A 16,905-nucleotide genomic window follows, 5' to 3' on the forward strand; every position below is an offset into this window, starting at 1 on the left:
AGGACCACAGAAACCACAGCCTCCACTAACCTGAGACCAGAAGAACCAGATGGTGACTGGCTACCATTACTAACCGCTCTGACTGTGATCATAATAGAAGGTCCTGGTTAGAGTGGGAAAAAAATGTAGAACAAAACTGAAATTCATAAAAAAGATCAGACTTACTGGTCCAATAGAGACTGGAGGAATCCCTGAGACTATGGCCCTTAGATACCCTTCTAATTTGGAACTGAAGTCACTCCTGAACGTAACCTTTCACCCAAATGATAGACAGCCCTATGAAATAAACAATAATAGCCGTGAGGAAAGCGCTCCTTAGGACAATCATCTATATGACAACAGAAGGACAACATCTGCCCAAAAGCAAATATGAGAAGGCAGGAAAACAGGATGAATGGAAATGGGGAACTCAAGATGGTAATGGGGAGAGTGTTGACACATTGCAGGGATTGCAACCAGTGCCACGGAACAGCTTGTATATATATAAATTATAAATTACTGAATGGAAAACTAATTTGCTGTGTAAACCTTCACCTAAAGCACAATAAAATGTTAAAAAAAAAACCCATTACAGATAAAGTTGAAATTCCTTTTGATCACCAACCATCCCAACCCCATCCCCTCCTTCCTTCTCCAAAAATAGATTCATGTGTTAAAATTAATTTCTAAAACAGAAGGAGGAAAAAAAGCCTGTTGAAGTCTGAGCAGTAATATATGAAGTTGCTGGCATTAAAATAGCCATGCCCTTATTAAAAAGAAAGACAAAATGATGCAATAAAAATCCTTCTACAGTAATTTATGTAAATCTCTGATTATTTCCTTTAGGCTAAGTCCTTAAAGAAGTAGAATTATTGGGTCAAAGGATATGAACCCTCAAAGCCCAAATGACTTATTGCCAAATTGCTTCCCCAACAGATTGTAGCAATTTGCAGGCACGCCCCTCTGCAGCAGATGAGAGTGCCTGTCTCGCTGCATCCTCACTGTGCAGTATATTTCTAAAAACAGAATTTTTTTGATTCGCTTTGATTTTAAAAATATCTGCCATATGGAACATTTTTCCTTTTTTTGAGGAGGGGGGTGGATGCTGTGAAATCAAACAATAACAGTGTGCCACACATCTGAAAAGGATGGCGACAGCTATTCATGAGAGGTGATGGAAGTACAAGCATGCCACCTTAAGATTCCTTTGCATATGCTTCAAATAAGGACACCTGGGAAAGAGTTCATGGTTCACCCTCCCCCGCCCCAGGAGCTATGAGGCAAGGAAATCATGTGTCTTCTTCTTTTCCCACCTCCCAGCCCCCATCAGAAACCCTGGTGGCATAGTGGTTAAGTGCTACAGCTAGCTAACCAAGAGGTCAGCAGTTCGAATCCACCAGGTGCTCCTTGGAAACTCTATGGGGCAGTTCTACTCTGTCCTATAGGGTCACTATGAGTCGAATCGACTCGATGGCAATGGGTTTATGGGTCAGCCCCCATCGACAACAGACCCAGTACAGGCTGAACACAAGTTGATAAAAACTTGCTAAGATAAACATAGGTATGAACTCCAGAAACGTGTAAATGCAGAGGTCACAACAGAATTACGAGAGTCTGGGTCCCCAGTCCAGTGATCTGGCCCAAAGAGCGAAGCTTGTCGGCAACCTACCGGGGGATGCAGGAAACTCATCAAAGCACGAGCTTGGCCCTCAGTTTCTCTATACATGACTGGGAAGGTGACTATAAAAGAATAATCCAGGTGGAGAAAAAGTAGCAATCACAACTCTCCCTCACTATCAGGTCTCCCCAGAACTCCAGCTGTGCCAACACATCTAGCCTCTGCTTTCTTCCCATTAGTCCCACCCTCACCCCACCCCTAAAGAGTTCTAGTTCAGACGTGCACAAGCCAATTTTCCCTCTGCTCAATTAACCAAACAAACCCACTGCCGTCCACTTGATTCCAACTCATAGTGCCCCTGCAGGACAGAATAGAGCTGCCCCATAGGGTTTCCAAGGCTGTCATCTTTACAGAAGCAGACTGCCTCATCTTTCTCTTACGGAGCAGTTGGTGGGTTCAAACTGCCAACCTTTCAGTTAACAGTGAGCACTTTGACCACTGCACCACCAGGGCTCGCTTGCTCAACTAAGAGAGGCTAGAATTTTTTTTCATATCATTATTTTTTTAATAGGTTTATAGAAAAAGAACTCCAACATATCCCCTCCCACCTGTCCACTGTTTGTCCTATGAACATCTTGTATTCCTGTGGTACATTTGTTCCAACTGATGAACCCATTGACACTGATGCATTGTTATTAACTCCATAGTTTACATTAGGGTTCACTCTTTGTGTTGTACAGTCACCTGGGTTGTTGACAAATGACTGATGTCATCTATCCACAATTACAATGTCATACAGAACAGTTTCGCTGCCCTAAAAATGCCCTGTGCTCCACCTGTTCAGCCCTCCCCCCTCCCTCTGAACCCCTGGCTAGAATTTCTCAAAAAGAAATCCACTAAGAAGCTAGGGGGAAAACACAGCCAAAATAAACAAAAGAAATACAAAGCATAGAAGCCTTCAAAGTACCGTCAAAGAACTAAAGGCCAGCCACAGATTGATTCCTTGGCAGAACTTCTTAGTCTTACAAGTCCCGGGTCCCTTTCTTTAATTCCATCTGGCTCGGATGCTGAGCCAAGCTACTTGGGTACCTAACTTGAGAACAATTTAGGTAGACACTGCTGTTGGATCTGGTGGACTCAGAGTCCCTTTTAGTATTGGCATCATAACCTTCTCTCCCAGTGTTAGCTCCCAGAATACCTCCTTCTTTAGCCCTAGGATGTTCTGCTTTAAGTCCTGAAGAAACCCCGGCTCTGGGTAGTGTAACACCTTATCTATGCCCCAAAGATTCCTACCCTGAGGCGCAAACTGCCCTGTACTGCTCCTATATAATTGCTTCCTTTATTCCTCCTAGAATTCTTGTGGTTCCTGGCATAACAGCTGCTCCCCTTTCACCTTCCGTGTTCCCCTAAAGCAGGAATTCTTGATTGGGGTGGGCCATGAATGAGCTGCAGAAGATCTATGAATTCCTGAAGTTATGCCCCAAATTGTGTGTATAAGCATGCAGACAAGAATATTTTGGGGGGAAGACAGTTGACAGCTTTCATCAAAATCTCAAAGGGGTTGGTGACCCCCCCAAAAATTTTTAAAAATCATCCTGTTAGGAACAATACAGCAGGCTCTTGATAACAAATCCCTCCTGAAATGCAACCCACCGCAGAGAAGAATGAAGTACATGACTTTAGAATCTTGCTACACCTACCTTACCCACTTCACAGCATGGTTATGATCTCAGATTCAGGATCTCAGAGGGAAAGGCTAGAAGTGATTGTTAATCTGTAACTACTATTCTGAATTCCTTCCCTTACTGATCAAGGCCACCCACAACACGGCAGCTTGCCAGCTGTTTGAGAAACTCACCTATCTCCATCTCTATGAATGCTGCTTCATCTGGCAGGGCCCGAGGAATCACGCCAGGGTCACTAAAGCTGGTCCTCAACAATGTAGCCATGGAGAAAAGGAAAAGCATGGCAGCAAACACAGGGATGGCAGGAGACAGCTGAACAGCCAGGTAGCGGCACCTAAAGAAAACCAGCAGTTAACATTTAATTATACTTACCCTACATTGATCTCTGAGCCCTGGTAGCACAATGGTTAAATGCTCGGCTGCTAACCAAAAGGTCAGCAATTCAAACCCAACAGCCACCCCAAGGGAGAAAGATGTAGCAGTCTGCTCCCATAAAGATTACAGCCTTGGAAACCCTACGGGCCAGTTCTACTCTGTCCTATAGGGTCACTATGAGTTGGAATAGGCTCAGCAGCGATGGGTTTGATTTGGGGTTTTGGACATTGATCTCTAATTGTTGCAAGAATGTCAATCTGGTCTCCACAACAAAATCAACAGTGCCTCAAGGGCAGGGGCCATGTTTTATTTCTCATGAATCACTCACAATTCCCAGCATATGTTTCTGCACATAGTAGGAGCTCAACAAATACTTGATTGATTGATGCCACCTATAACATACTGAAGACAGCCTCAAGGGACCTCCCTCACCCCCAAGCCCAGTCCTTCCCATCAGCCTGCTGGGAGCCACATTTCCTCTCTGCCTCGGGGAAGGTTCAGACCTATAAGCGTCACAGGTCAAACTCACTCTGGGTGGGAATGTCTAGGATTTTCCATGTCCACTCATCTGGCATTAGGCCTGAGCTCCATGGGGAGGAAGCAAAGGTGAGGCCCAGTCATGAGCAGGGTCACAGTGCAGCAGGTATCTCAGCATGCTTCAAGGCTAATTTAAAAGCTTTATGGCTGTGAATTGACTTTGAAACATCCATTCCTCTTCTTCCCTCAATTAACTCGGCAAGTAAGTGACTAGGAGCCCTGGTGGTACAGTGGTTAAGCACTTGGCTGCTAACTGAAAGGTCGGCAGTTCAAACCCACCAGCCACTCAGCAGGAGAAAGATGTGGCAGTCTGCTTCCATAAAGATTACAGCCTTGGAAACCCTTTGGGGCAGTTCTACTCTGACCTTTGGGATGGCTATGAGTCAGAATTGGCTCAACGACAATGGGTTTGTTTTTTTCCTTGTTTAGTAGGTGACTATGAGGCAGTGGTGGTTTGGTGGTAGAATTCTTGCTTTCCATGCAGGGGACTCCAGGTTCAATTCCTAGACAATGCATCTCATGCATGGCCACCACCTGTCTGTTAGTGGTGGCTTGCATGTTACTACAATGCTGAACAGGTTTCAGTAGAGGTTCCAGACTAAGACAGACTAGGAAGAAAGGCCTGGTGATCTACTTCCAAAAATGAAAACTCTATGGATCACAATGGTCTGTTCTACAACCCATCACGGGGATGGCACAGAATCCGGCAGGATTTTATTGCTCACGAGGTCTCTACAAATTGGGGGCTGACTCAACAGTAACTAACAACAACAACGGTAAGTGACTAATGACCATAAGCAAGGAAAAAAAGAAAACTGTATCTCCTTCCCAACATCAGATTCACTCCCACCCTTTCCTCATAATTCACCTGGAAGGCCATTCCTCTTCCTCTTGGTATATCCCAACTCCACTCATCTTTCAGGTCCTGGAGGTATCAGTCCCGCCATCGTCATCACGGCAACTACAACATACTGAGCACTCGCCATATGCCAGGCACTGCACTAAGCTCTCTATATGCATTACCTCATGCATTTCTCACATTAAGTCTATGAGGTACCATCTATTATACCCATCTGATAGTTAAAGAATCTGAGACTTAGAGAGGTCTTGCCTCCTCCAAAAGGCCTATCATAAGTTGTAGACTGCATTAATCTCTCCCTCTCTACCCCCTGTAGCCCTCACTGCCAGAGCCTTGTATTGTTTTCTAGCTGTTCCTCAATGTGTTGAACTCATCTCCCCCAACTGGCCTGTGAGCTTCATAAGAGAAGGAACCTTACCTTATGGGAGCAGGATTGCTTGGGTTTGAATTCTGACTCTACTAGCTCCTAGTGTGTGAGCTTGGGCAAGTTAGCTAACCTCAGTCTCCTTATCTGTAAAATGCAGATAATAATAATACTCCACGGGGTTTTGTGGATTGTGTGTTAGTGTCAATAAAGCACTTAGAACTGAGCTTGACACATAGTAAATGCTAAGTAAATGTAGCTGTTAACATTATTATTGTGATTCTCTAGCTCCCAGAGCCTAATACAAGTGTGGGAACAAAGAAGGTATCAACAAATACTTGTTGATTTGAACTGTGTTTCAAACCAAGTAAATGGGAATATGTGATGACAGTTATCACTGGCCTATTTTTATTCTCCTCCTCCTGCGGCACATTTTCTCCTTCAAAACAGAGATCTTCTCTTGGAGGCTGACTGTAAGTGGATGAACAAGGACCAAAGGGAGAGCAGAGAAAGTAAGCTAAGGAAAAAGGCTTACCTCATCAACATGGAGATTAAGCAAGCTGCTGTGCGTTCAGAGCAAACGGTTAACCCTGGTTTGTATATTCGCTGCAGTTTTAGAACAACCCCCATGGGATCCTACCCCTGCCTCCCTACCACACACACAACTGCATGAGGGGACGCAAGCCAACTGTAATATTAGGCTAAGCAGTTTATTATGAAGAGGAACGCATGTGTTGAAACTGGAAGATGATTCTCGGGGCTGTTTTGTTTGCTTGCTTGTTTGTTTTTAAACAAAATCCTTGGTCTTAGCTTAGTTTTTTTTTTTTAAGGTTACTTTTTTTTATGAGTTACTTCCTTCTCCTAAAAGCCAAGGGTAGGAGAAAAAATTCCAAGAATTGAAGACTCTGGCTAGCTGAGTTCAGGGTAATTATGGTTCTGGCATATCACTAGCTTGTGGAGTATCCTCTTTTCCATCATTCCACTTCACTGGTACATATAATCAAGAATTGAATTCAGAAATGAATGTCACCTCCACTTATCAGAGACCCAAAGGACACAGGGGAAACATGAGGCTCCACTTCATGAACAAGCCGAATGAAATTACTGCACTAACAGAAAACAGCTATCTTTCTCGTCACTGCCCATCATTAAGCTCACTTTGGAAACAAAGAAGGATTCCAGGCTTCAAACTGCCCTGTGTCTACAGTCTCCAATCAAATGTCTTAGAAAAATCAGAGCTACCTGATTGGCCACGGAAAGGAGTTTAAACTTTTTGGATTAAAGGGAAAAAGGCTGGAGAGAGAGCAGAACAACCACAGAAAACCAAAATTAACGCTGCCCCCGTGCACAGAAGGACCCAAGCTTAACTCAATCCAGTTCCAACACCTGCTTGTAAGGCCACACAAAGGACAACTTAGATTTGAATTACGCGACACCACCAAGGATAAAGGACTCTGTAATCTCCACACAGACTATCTTCTGCACCTGCTAAAACAATCCACTCTGTATGTCAACAAGTGCACAACAGGCCCATTGTCTTGTTCTCCAAAGATGAGGCTGCTGGCAGCCAGTTGTCACTAGTGAGTGGGTGTGGCTGGGAAGGCAGATGTGGGACCAGCAGGCCTTTCTACTCTAAGTAAGAGGGAATTCAGAAAGCCAGCAGCTGAGACTATTGTGAACTACAAGCCAGTGTCTGTCTTTACTACTTATGATCAGAAATGCCTCCCCCAGGTTAGCCTTGTAATTGCAATAAGCTGGGACAGGAATAAGTTATGTGATAATTTGGTGGTCATTGCCAATATTGACCTCAAAAGTCAGCCACAAAGATCACTAATTTGTCACAGTGAACAACTGGATTTGTCAGCCACAAATGCAGTCAACTGTTTTTCATATCCCTTAGTACTTTCCGTCTATATCATTTCTTTGAATAATGATATCCATACTCTTCTTGGAGCCCTGGTGACACAGTGGTTAAGAGTTCGGCTGCTAACCAAAAGGTCGGCAGTTCAAATCCACCAGCCACTCTTTGGAAACCGTATGGGGCAGTTCTACTCTATCCTAGAGAGTTGCTATGAATCAGAATGGACTCGATGACAATGGGTTTGGTTTTGGTTTTTTATACATTTCTTGACACAGAGCTCTCCTTTGTTTTCAAAGTACCAAGAAGCTTCCTCCTTCCAGGGGGTTAGAAGTTTCTTTTCTCCCTTGTAATTTTACAAATGCAATCATGTTCCCACTAAGTCTTCATTTCTGCCACCTGAAGAGATGTCATCATTTTAAGCCATCCTCTACCAACTTCTTGACTGGCCTCAGGCTGCCGTAGCTGGGCTAGATGACTGGACTCCCACATGTCTCCATGGGCCACATGGTGGTACTGACTAGCTGTAACCAGCAGTGCCAGGCTGGGCTGGTGTGTCACGTCCCATCCCCCATCCCCAGCATGCTAGCTCATGAGAGGGATAACGATAATGACAGAGACTTCAAGTCACGCCAAAAAAAAAAAAAAAAAAGACTGGCAGCTTGGATTGGTGGTCTATAAAATACTCTGCTTCTAAGTCTCCCTAATAAGCTTTCTTTGTATGTTTTTTTCCTTTGTTCTTTTATTAGTGCTATCAATCAACCAATGAGTATTTATGGGCCTAACAAAAGAACAAGAGAAATCAGAGTTGATTTTGTTGGGGGAAACATAACTAACACATAAAACAGCTAACGAATAAGATAAGGCCAATACGCAAGTGTTTGAACGGTGATTCAGACTCTTAGGACTGACTGTAACTGGTCAGAGAAGAACTCTCTTGGGGATCTGGTGACTGCTTGAAACTGCTCCAGTTATAGCTGTTAAGGATGGCTCTAAAGAAGAGCTACACTAGGAACAGCAGGAAGGCCCAAGGATCAGAGCCCCATGAGAACCTTTGGCCCTACGTGATAGAAACAGCCTTTGATCTAAGTCCTCCGTGATATTATGGCTGTCTGTCCTCTTACATACTACCTACCTCTAGAGCAAAGTAAACATGTAGAATCACCCATACGACTGCTTCAAAGTTCTTCTGATGATACTCACAGTCTGCAGAGAGGAAAAGTTTTCTTGGACACTAGAAACCTAGTTGAGTATCAGCCTCCAAATTGGCTGCTATGTGAAGGTCAGAGGAAAGTGCACAAGCCTGTTTTGATCCGGTGGCAATGGAGCAAAAAGGAATCAAACAAGGACATTTTCAATTCTGAGGTGATGATTCATTTTCTCACAGAAGAGATTCAAAATCTCTATCCAGACAAACCTGCTCAGTAGTTGCCAAATTCCAGAGGGTATTATAATATGCTCCTGCTCAGGCACTTAGAACAGTTCCCTGCTGCTCCAAACTCCACGGGCCAGTATTAGAGGCCCTCTATTAACTGGCCTTATCCAATCATTATCATAAGGTTCCTGCCTTCTCATTGTTCCAGTCCAGAAACATCTCACTAATTACCCTGAATGAGCCAGCTTCTTGCTATTGCAAGAGGCATAAGGTGCTTCCTTTGTTCTTAAGCACAATACCAGCTCTGGCATCTCTGAGGAGGAAGATTTAGGAGGCCTCTTTTCTCCCTCAATAAACATCTCAACTGATGTCAGCATGCTGGGGGACATCCCTGTTCTTTGTGCTCGCCGTTCCCAAAATAGAGGATCACTATACTCAATTAAAACTCTTTCTCAAAAGATGGCAGATGTATTCAGTGGAGACCGACAGTGTAAAACTCATTACCACAAAAGGTAGTACAGGCTGAAAATATACAGAAAAATTCTGAATGATAGAACTGTAAAGAATTATTAAAGGGAAGCAAACTGTTCAGGAGACGTAACCCAACACTTTCATAGGGAACGTGCTTTATCAGGAAGTTGAGTTTAGCTACGTACTGTAACAGATTGATATCAAAAGCACTGTGCCTTTCTAAAACTGGCATTTGGTTGACCAAGTCACAGGCAGAATCTGAGGCTACATGAAGCACAAGGCTGACTTCCAGATAGCAATTCTCCAGAGAATGCTCTCGTTGTTAGAGCTCATGATAAAGTCACTTTTTCCCTCTTTCCAATCTCACCTAAGAATTGGGTTTTTAATATTCTGTTGTGTCAAAGTTGGGCTTTGGTCCGCCTAGCTCTATGTCTCCTCAAACCTCATCAGTTTGGAGGGTCAGATCTGCCTTTTCTATTCCATCTGTCCGCAAGGACATGGTGTCCCCTTTCATCAAGATCACACGTGGAGGAACAAGGTAGAGAGCACACGTGGAGTGATTTTTCTCCAGGCCATCCTCATCCTGGCAGCAGGGACTAGGAGTGGCCACAGAGGCAATGGTCCCTTGTTAACTCTCAAAGCTGCTTACTTTCTAAGTTCACATTTGGACATGGACTTCCCTGTTCCTGCAAGGTAACCAACCAGAATGCCATGCCAGAATGCTCTTGGTTTTCCACAAAGATGCCTTCATTTTCCTAGAAGCATGAGCTTGGGAGGCCCAAATAACCCAGATGCCACCAGGAAACACAAACACTAGCTAGCAAAAACCTGGAATATGCTAGGCTCGCATCTGGCATTTTGCACATATTCAAAAGGTAATGATGAGATGAAAAGCAGTGTCATATAGACATTAGTGGGACAACTTGATATTGATGAAGAAACCTCCTTCTGTGGGCCCAGTTTCTTCACCTGCAAAATGGAAGGGAGAGTCTCCAAAGGCCCTCCCAGCTCTATCATTCTATGATTCTGTGAGTCAAGACTGTTAAATTCTAAGTACACCCAGAATATGTAAATCCAGCAACATTTACTGACTACCTACTCTAGGTAAGGCCTGGTGGAAGGCATCGCGGGAGCTATAAAGACATAGGAGATAGTATCTGACCTTAAAAGAGCCCACATCTAGCTGTTGGAGACAAAAACCAGTGAAAAGTAAAATAACAACAGAATTCAGAAATATAAGTAATTGTCATATGATTATTTGTTTAAATGGGTGGTATATCTAATTAATCCTGTGAATGCGGAAATTACTGGAAAGATTTCATGAAGGAAGACTCAAGAAGGAACTTGGAAGAGGTAGAATTTGAATAGGCTATGAGAAGTGCAACACTTACTAAGCAGTGCTACAAAGCTTTGAAAGTTCATCCAATTCGATGACTCCTCTGCCAATATGAACATCAAAGGCACCCATGAGGATCAGTCTGACAGAGACAGGTCTGACACTTTCTTGATATGATTTCCTCCGTATTTTGCACAGTGATAGAATAAGCACGAATCACAGCACCAAGCTGCTTCTATTTCAGGGGTCAAGACTCACAAAGTCATTCTTGGGCCAAAATATGTCTGAGGAACTTGGCCCCACTAGTGATCTGGCCACAAAGTTTCCAAAAAAAAAAAAAAGCTAGAAAGCCAATTCTAGAAGACAGTATACTTGGTCCTTTCCCCAGGACCATACTTTTATCAGGAAGTGGAGTTTGAAAAAAGACCACAGTAGCCTTTCAGTAGCTGGACAGCTCACAGGTTGTCACTGTCACTCTGCTACAGTGTCCTGACATTCCCGACCAAGCTAGTGACTGTGTGTCCATTACACAAGCTGGGCAGGGTTTGGGCAGAGAGGCCTAAAAATGGTTCATGTGCTCCATGGTATGTGCACTCACATTTCCTCAGCACCTCATGCTAAGAATAAATCAGAAAATCTTATTTTTTTAAAGCACCGTATGATTTTCACTCTGCTTTTAAATTTAAACACATTGAGCTACTTATTGGTAATCTTCCATACTCACTTTTTTGCTTTCTTTCTTTGTTTTGGTGGGGGGAGGGTGTAGTGTTTGAGTCTTTCAGATGTGAACAGAGTTATACAGAATTTCATAGTTTCTCAGAGCTGCAAGAGGCTTAAGCGATAATGTAGCCCAATTTCCCATGCTGGGCAAGAATTCACTCTATGACAGCAGCCCTGAGATATGGCCACCCAGTTTCTTCTGAGACACTTCTAACAATATGGAGCTAAATAGTTACTGGATGGATAGCCTTTTGTTTTAAGTATTCAACCTGCTATCTCTCCTGAGGCCTCACCAGTAACCAAGGAACCTAAACTCTATCCCCCAAACCCTACCCCCCACTGTGTGGCTGATATAAAGAAAAATATTGACCAGAGAGAGACTCAGTCCCTTAGAGACATGCTGGTCTCTCTTGTGTGGTCTGTCACTGGCTAAGCACAAGGCAGCCACCACCTAGAGAATCTGTGTCTGTATATGACAACAGACACATACATACACACAAATGCACATTCACAAACACAGATTTCACCATTCTCAGTAAAAAGGACTCATTACCAGGGCCTTCTCTTCTTTGGTCAGATTTCTACTTCCCCATTCCACTTCTCAGTGAACACATTAACTTCCTTCTCCCCTCCTCCTCCTCCTGCGACTCCCTCTCCAAGCCCTCCTTCAAAAATATTTACTCTACCATACAGACAGCTGGAACTCTGGGAAGTTTACAAACTTTACCTTTCATACCTGAGGTGTAAGTGCAAGAAATAACTTGGGGGGAAAATGTTATCTCAGAAGACTTAACCTGCCTGTCAAAGAGTAACTTGGCTAATTATAAGCTTCATCCTACAGGCAGTCTTCTTCAGAGGCCTTCCGGGGCCTAAGGGGAACAGATCCAAATCAGGCTCTTTTCTGGCTCCTAGACACAAAAAGGGCCAAATGCCAATAGCGTCCGATTTCAAGTTCCCATGGCCAAACCAGAGGTTTCCTGGGTCCAGAACTACCAACTCACTCGGGGCCTGGAAACAAGTCTTATCTCTGTTTTGAACGGTTCCAACCATAGAAAAATTTAACCATGGACGGGGGAGGGACAACAAAAAGAGCTAGTGATTCAGCAAGGGAAGGAGCAAAAGCCAGGAAGAATGACAAAGAGCAGAGTTCAGCTCTGTAATTCCAAGAGAGGTGAGACAGGAACAAAGTAAAGCAAACTTGGTGAGAAGCGGGAGGGGAGGGAGACTTTGTTTTAAATGTTAGGCATCTGCCTGCCTGGCTGCACGTGCTCACCTGTCCCACACACAAGTACACACATATGCTCTCAGCCATGAAACTCAGACTGGAACCCAGCTAAGAAGCCTTCGGCAACCTGCCTGACTTTGCCAAATGCTTCACATAAGCAGCAGCAGCCCAAGGGCCCTGAACAAAGAGCTCCTCTGCCCTTACTCCTGTTACTCAAGCTGCAATCATCAAAAAGTCTGGCAAAGCAGCCCGAAATTCACTCTTGATGCACTGGAAAAGTCTGAAGCCCTTACAGAGGAAGGACACAAATGATTCCCCCAGAGACCAGAGCTCATTCTAATTATCTACAAAGCCTGGCCAAGTGGCCACCTCCCACCTGCCACAGCCATGCCCCAGCATAGGAACTCCATTTCCAGGTCACCTGTGTACATGAACTATAGCAGGCTGGTATCAGGCATGGCTCGCAGTCGACACACACACCACGTGGCTCCTCAAGGCCCTCCTCACGGTAATTCCCAAACAATTAGCATTGCTCCCATCTCTAGAGTGTACAGCATTCTCAGCACATCCTGTCATCATGCCACAGTACCCTAGAATCCACACTGGCCACCTCCCTTGAGAAGTGACCTACAAGGATTTCAAACAGTGACTCTACTATTGGTTATTACTTCATGGAAAAAAGAACTCCAAAGCCAGTATCAGGCATACACAGACTAGAGAGCTGATTCTGTTGAGCGATTTTGAGGGGAGGAAAGAGCACCTTACATTTAATAAGCACATATGTGCCAGGCACACAGCTAGTTTGCGGCACAGCTGAGGGGGCAACCCCAGTCTGTAGGTTCCCAATTTAGCTGGCTTTTCAATTAACAGCTAGCTGAGAGCTGAGCCCTAAGGAAATAGGGCACAGAATAACAGAATAGGTGAGTATATTTGGGTGGAGTTATTACAGTGAGGTCTAGGCCTGTGAGGGGTAAGGAAGAAGCAGTTTAAGCTCCTAGGAGACCAGAGGGGAGAAAAAGACATATTAAAAAAGGAGGTGTATAATATAAAGACCAACTCTCTTATTTCCCAAGTTTGCCAGGGATAGCTCCAAATCAGTTCTATAAAACTGGTATCAAAGATCTTAGTCGTTTGAGGAAGATCAAGGTTTCCCTCGACACTTCTCTGCAAGCAATGAAGTCACAGTGGCATGATCTATAGACACTGCTCAATAGGACAGCAAAAGCCATCCAAGGCCCATCCACAAACTCGCTAAAAAGAAGGTTCTCTCCCTGGACCCAAAGTAACCGTTATCAGGCAACTCTACTCAATGGCAACTCACTCAAAGGCGAAGAAGAGCGTACATGTCCCCAGGATGAGGAAGAGGGTCAGGTAGAAGATGCCCTTCTGCCGGGCCATCATGACACGGCCATCACAGCAGAAGGTGTTCCTGCCTGGGAGTTTCTCCCATTTCCGTGTCACCTTCTTTCTCACCACCATCACAGACATGATTGGAATTCCTGGTTCAAAATGAGCTTGATGACTACAACACAGAAGAACCAGAGACTGAGCCCAGCTTGGAAATCACGTTGCTCACTATTGCTGCCGCTGGGTCAAACATCATCAAATGTCCAATTTCTTGCCCTAAGAAAAAGCACAAAAACAAAACAATATGAGACACGAAGAAAAATGCACTTCAACCCTCCTTTCCCAGAGACAGAAAAATGAGCAACACCTGAAGAGGCAGGTGTGGGCAAGTGAGAAAAGTTTATTTCCAATCCATGCTTCCCCTCTAAAAGGAGAAAAGGCTAAAGATTTTTCCTAAAAGAAGGAGATGAGTATTTCTTTTTAAATAAATCCGTATGCTTCCAATATAATCACTGATGATCTGATCGCCATAAAAACCAAACAGCCACTGCTGTCAAGTCAATTCCGACTCATAGCAACCCTATAGGGCAGGGTAGAACTGCCCCACAGGGTTTCCAGGGCTGGAATCTTTATAGAAGCAGACTGCCACATCTTTCTCTTGCAGAGCAGTTGGTGAGTTTGAACCACAGACATTTTTGGTTGGCAGTCGAGCGCTTTAACCTGTGTGCCACCAGGGCTCCTTCTGATCATCATAGAACCTTGAAACCAGAAGGGATTTTATAGGTGATGGTCCCAATGACTTTGTCCTATAAATGAGTAAACTGAGGACCAAAAAGGAAATAACTTATCCAGGGTCACACGATGGCAAAGCTGAGATGAGAAGACATGACTGCTGACTCCCAGTCTAGTACACTTTCCACTAGACCACACTGTTCTCCAATCACCATTAAGAGGGTTCTAAAAATAATAGTGCCTCAATGGTTAGGAGCTCCGCTGCTAACTGAAAGGTTGGTGGTTCGAATGCACCAGCCACTCCAGGGGAGAAAAGACCAGGGCTTCGAACCTATTTCATTCCAGTGCCAACCCTTGCTGAGAGTTTGCATTTCCACCCTAGACATACTGAATCAGAATCAACATTTTAACAAGATCTCCAGGTGATCCTTATGTATAATACATTTTGAGAACCACTGCTCTACTAGTGGTTCTCAGAATTGGTCCCTAACCAGCAGCATTAGCATCTCCTGGGAACTTGTTAGAAACGCAAATTCTCAGCAGGGGTTTGAACCTTACTAAACCAGTTGGAAGCCCTGGAAAAGACCTGGCAACCTGCTCCTGCGAAGATTACAGCCTGGGAAACCCTGCGGGGCAGTTTTACTCTTTCATATAGGGTTGCTGTGAGTCAGAATGGACTTGATGGCACACAACAACAACAAAAATAATAAGAGTTTCTGTCCTTAAGAACCCACCCCCCCCCTTCTTCTTCACCATCTTTCTTCAATTAGTCACTCAAATTTGAATCCCTCCAGGGGCCAAGTCACCCTCTAGCAGGGCTAGGAACTCTGTCCACACTTACACACATCACATTTACTCAAAACAGATTTCCCCTAATCAAACCCTCTGTAACTTCCTGAGCCCGGCAAATGAAACCATTTTGTTGGTCTAGCCAAACACTTGTGGGAATCTTAATGAAACCACATCACAGACCTTTAGGTAAAAGGCTGACTTAAGCAGGAGGGACTCCGGAATGGTTGGATAGCCACAGGGAGGGTGGGGGGAAGAGATGGCAGCAGCTACGAAAAGTCATAAAGGTGCTTTCTGAGCCATTCCAGAGGGTCCTAAGTATCATCTCTACTTGGCATCCTGAATTGCCAGGCCCAGTTTTTCTCAGTAACTGCCACCCCTCTCCACCTCTCAGGTGTGGTGCTGTGGCCTCTATTTACTGCCACCACATGCCCCGCGCTGGCAAGAATGAGGCGGAAGCCTGCAGCCGGGTGGACAAGTATGAACGGACTGGAGATCATTGCCGGGCTGGAGAGGGCAAGGCTACAAAAGGAGAGCAGGAGATGCGCTGGGCAAGGAGCACACCTAAGGCTAGAGCCAGGGGAGGGGGCCCCAAGGTGCAGAGAGCACTTCCTTTGTGTGAAACTAACCTGGAAAACAATCTCCTCCTGATCAACCGGCCCAGCGGGAGAAGTGACACCAGGAAGGGGAGCAGGGCCTGGGAGAACAAAGATCATAATCCGCCGCGAACCAACGACCCAGCCACCCGTGGGGTGCCCGAGGCCGGGGCCGGGCGCGGCTGCTGTGGGGCCCGCCCTGCCGCCGCCACGCCGCGGACCACCGCCCCAGGAGGCTGGGGCGCGCGCCACGGCCACCCGCACACACGCCTGCCACGTGTAGGCACCGGGCCGGGGGCTCGGGGCTGCCGAGTTGACAAGGGCAGTGCCAACGCCCCCAGGTCCCGGTGGAGCCCGGGGTGTAACCCACCATGCAGCCAAGCCCAGGAACCCCCCGCCCCCACCCCTCCTTACCTGAAGGAGGGAGCCCGAACTCTGCCAAGGATGGACGCCAGGAAGTAGCCAGTCCCAGGGGACCGCGGCGGCCGCCAAAGGTGGCAGCGACTTCTCCTCCCCAGCCGGGAGGCGGCCTCCTCCTGACAAGGGGCCCTAACAGTCGGGGCCCTAAACCAGCTGTGGCAACCGCCCACCGCTGGTCGAATAGAACGCTCCTTACGTCACCAAGTCGCTCCAGTAGTTGCTCGCCCTTCATTGGCTGATAGGCCTCAGCGCCCCCGCCCCTGCCACCCCTGCCCCGAACTGCCACTGGCTACCGACAACGCCACTCGACGATGCCTCCGCCCCAGTCCTCCACCCAGCTCCCTGCTACTTGCCCACCTGCCAAGCCACTACCAGCCTCCCTTTGAGGTCCGAGCGCCAATACGTGGAGCGCTGCCTTGTATTCACAGTTCAGCCAAGACGGAGGCGAAGGGTAGTGCCGATGGGATGGAGAGGGCGGAGACCAGCCATCACCCCGACACACATGGGGAGACACTGAGACAACACCAGCTTACTCCAAAGTAGGTCTGCCCTGGGCCTCTCCAGTCCTGTTGTTGTTAGGTGCGTGTCCAGTTTATTTCGATTCATAGCGACTCTATAG

General features: G+C 45.8%; 1 protein-coding gene across 2 annotated transcripts in view; it reads right to left on the reverse strand.

Annotated features, from left to right (window-relative positions):
• Positions 1-16,469, reverse strand: part of ZDHHC9 (zinc finger DHHC-type palmitoyltransferase 9) — a 39,947-nt gene extending 23,478 nt beyond the window's left edge. Inside the window, exons 1-4 of one of the 2 annotated variants that reach the window (XM_010594650.2) lie at positions 16,281-16,469; positions 15,900-15,967; positions 13,724-14,025; positions 3,456-3,616 (exon numbers count right to left, since the gene is read on the reverse strand). In XM_010594650.2, the coding sequence (XP_010592952.1) occupies positions 3,456-3,616; positions 13,724-13,890 (328 nt within the window). In that variant the 5' untranslated portion in view covers positions 13,891-14,025; positions 15,900-15,967; positions 16,281-16,469. The remainder of the gene's footprint in view (positions 1-3,455; positions 3,617-13,723; positions 14,026-15,899; positions 15,968-16,280) is intronic. The other variant, XM_003414748.4, reaches the window with a different exon arrangement.
• Positions 16,470-16,905: the final 436 nt, after the last annotated feature.

This window comes from Loxodonta africana, chromosome X, assembly GCF_030014295.1.
Source record: "Loxodonta africana isolate mLoxAfr1 chromosome X, mLoxAfr1.hap2, whole genome shotgun sequence".
NCBI classification, from domain to species: Eukaryota; Metazoa; Chordata; class Mammalia; order Proboscidea; family Elephantidae; genus Loxodonta; species Loxodonta africana.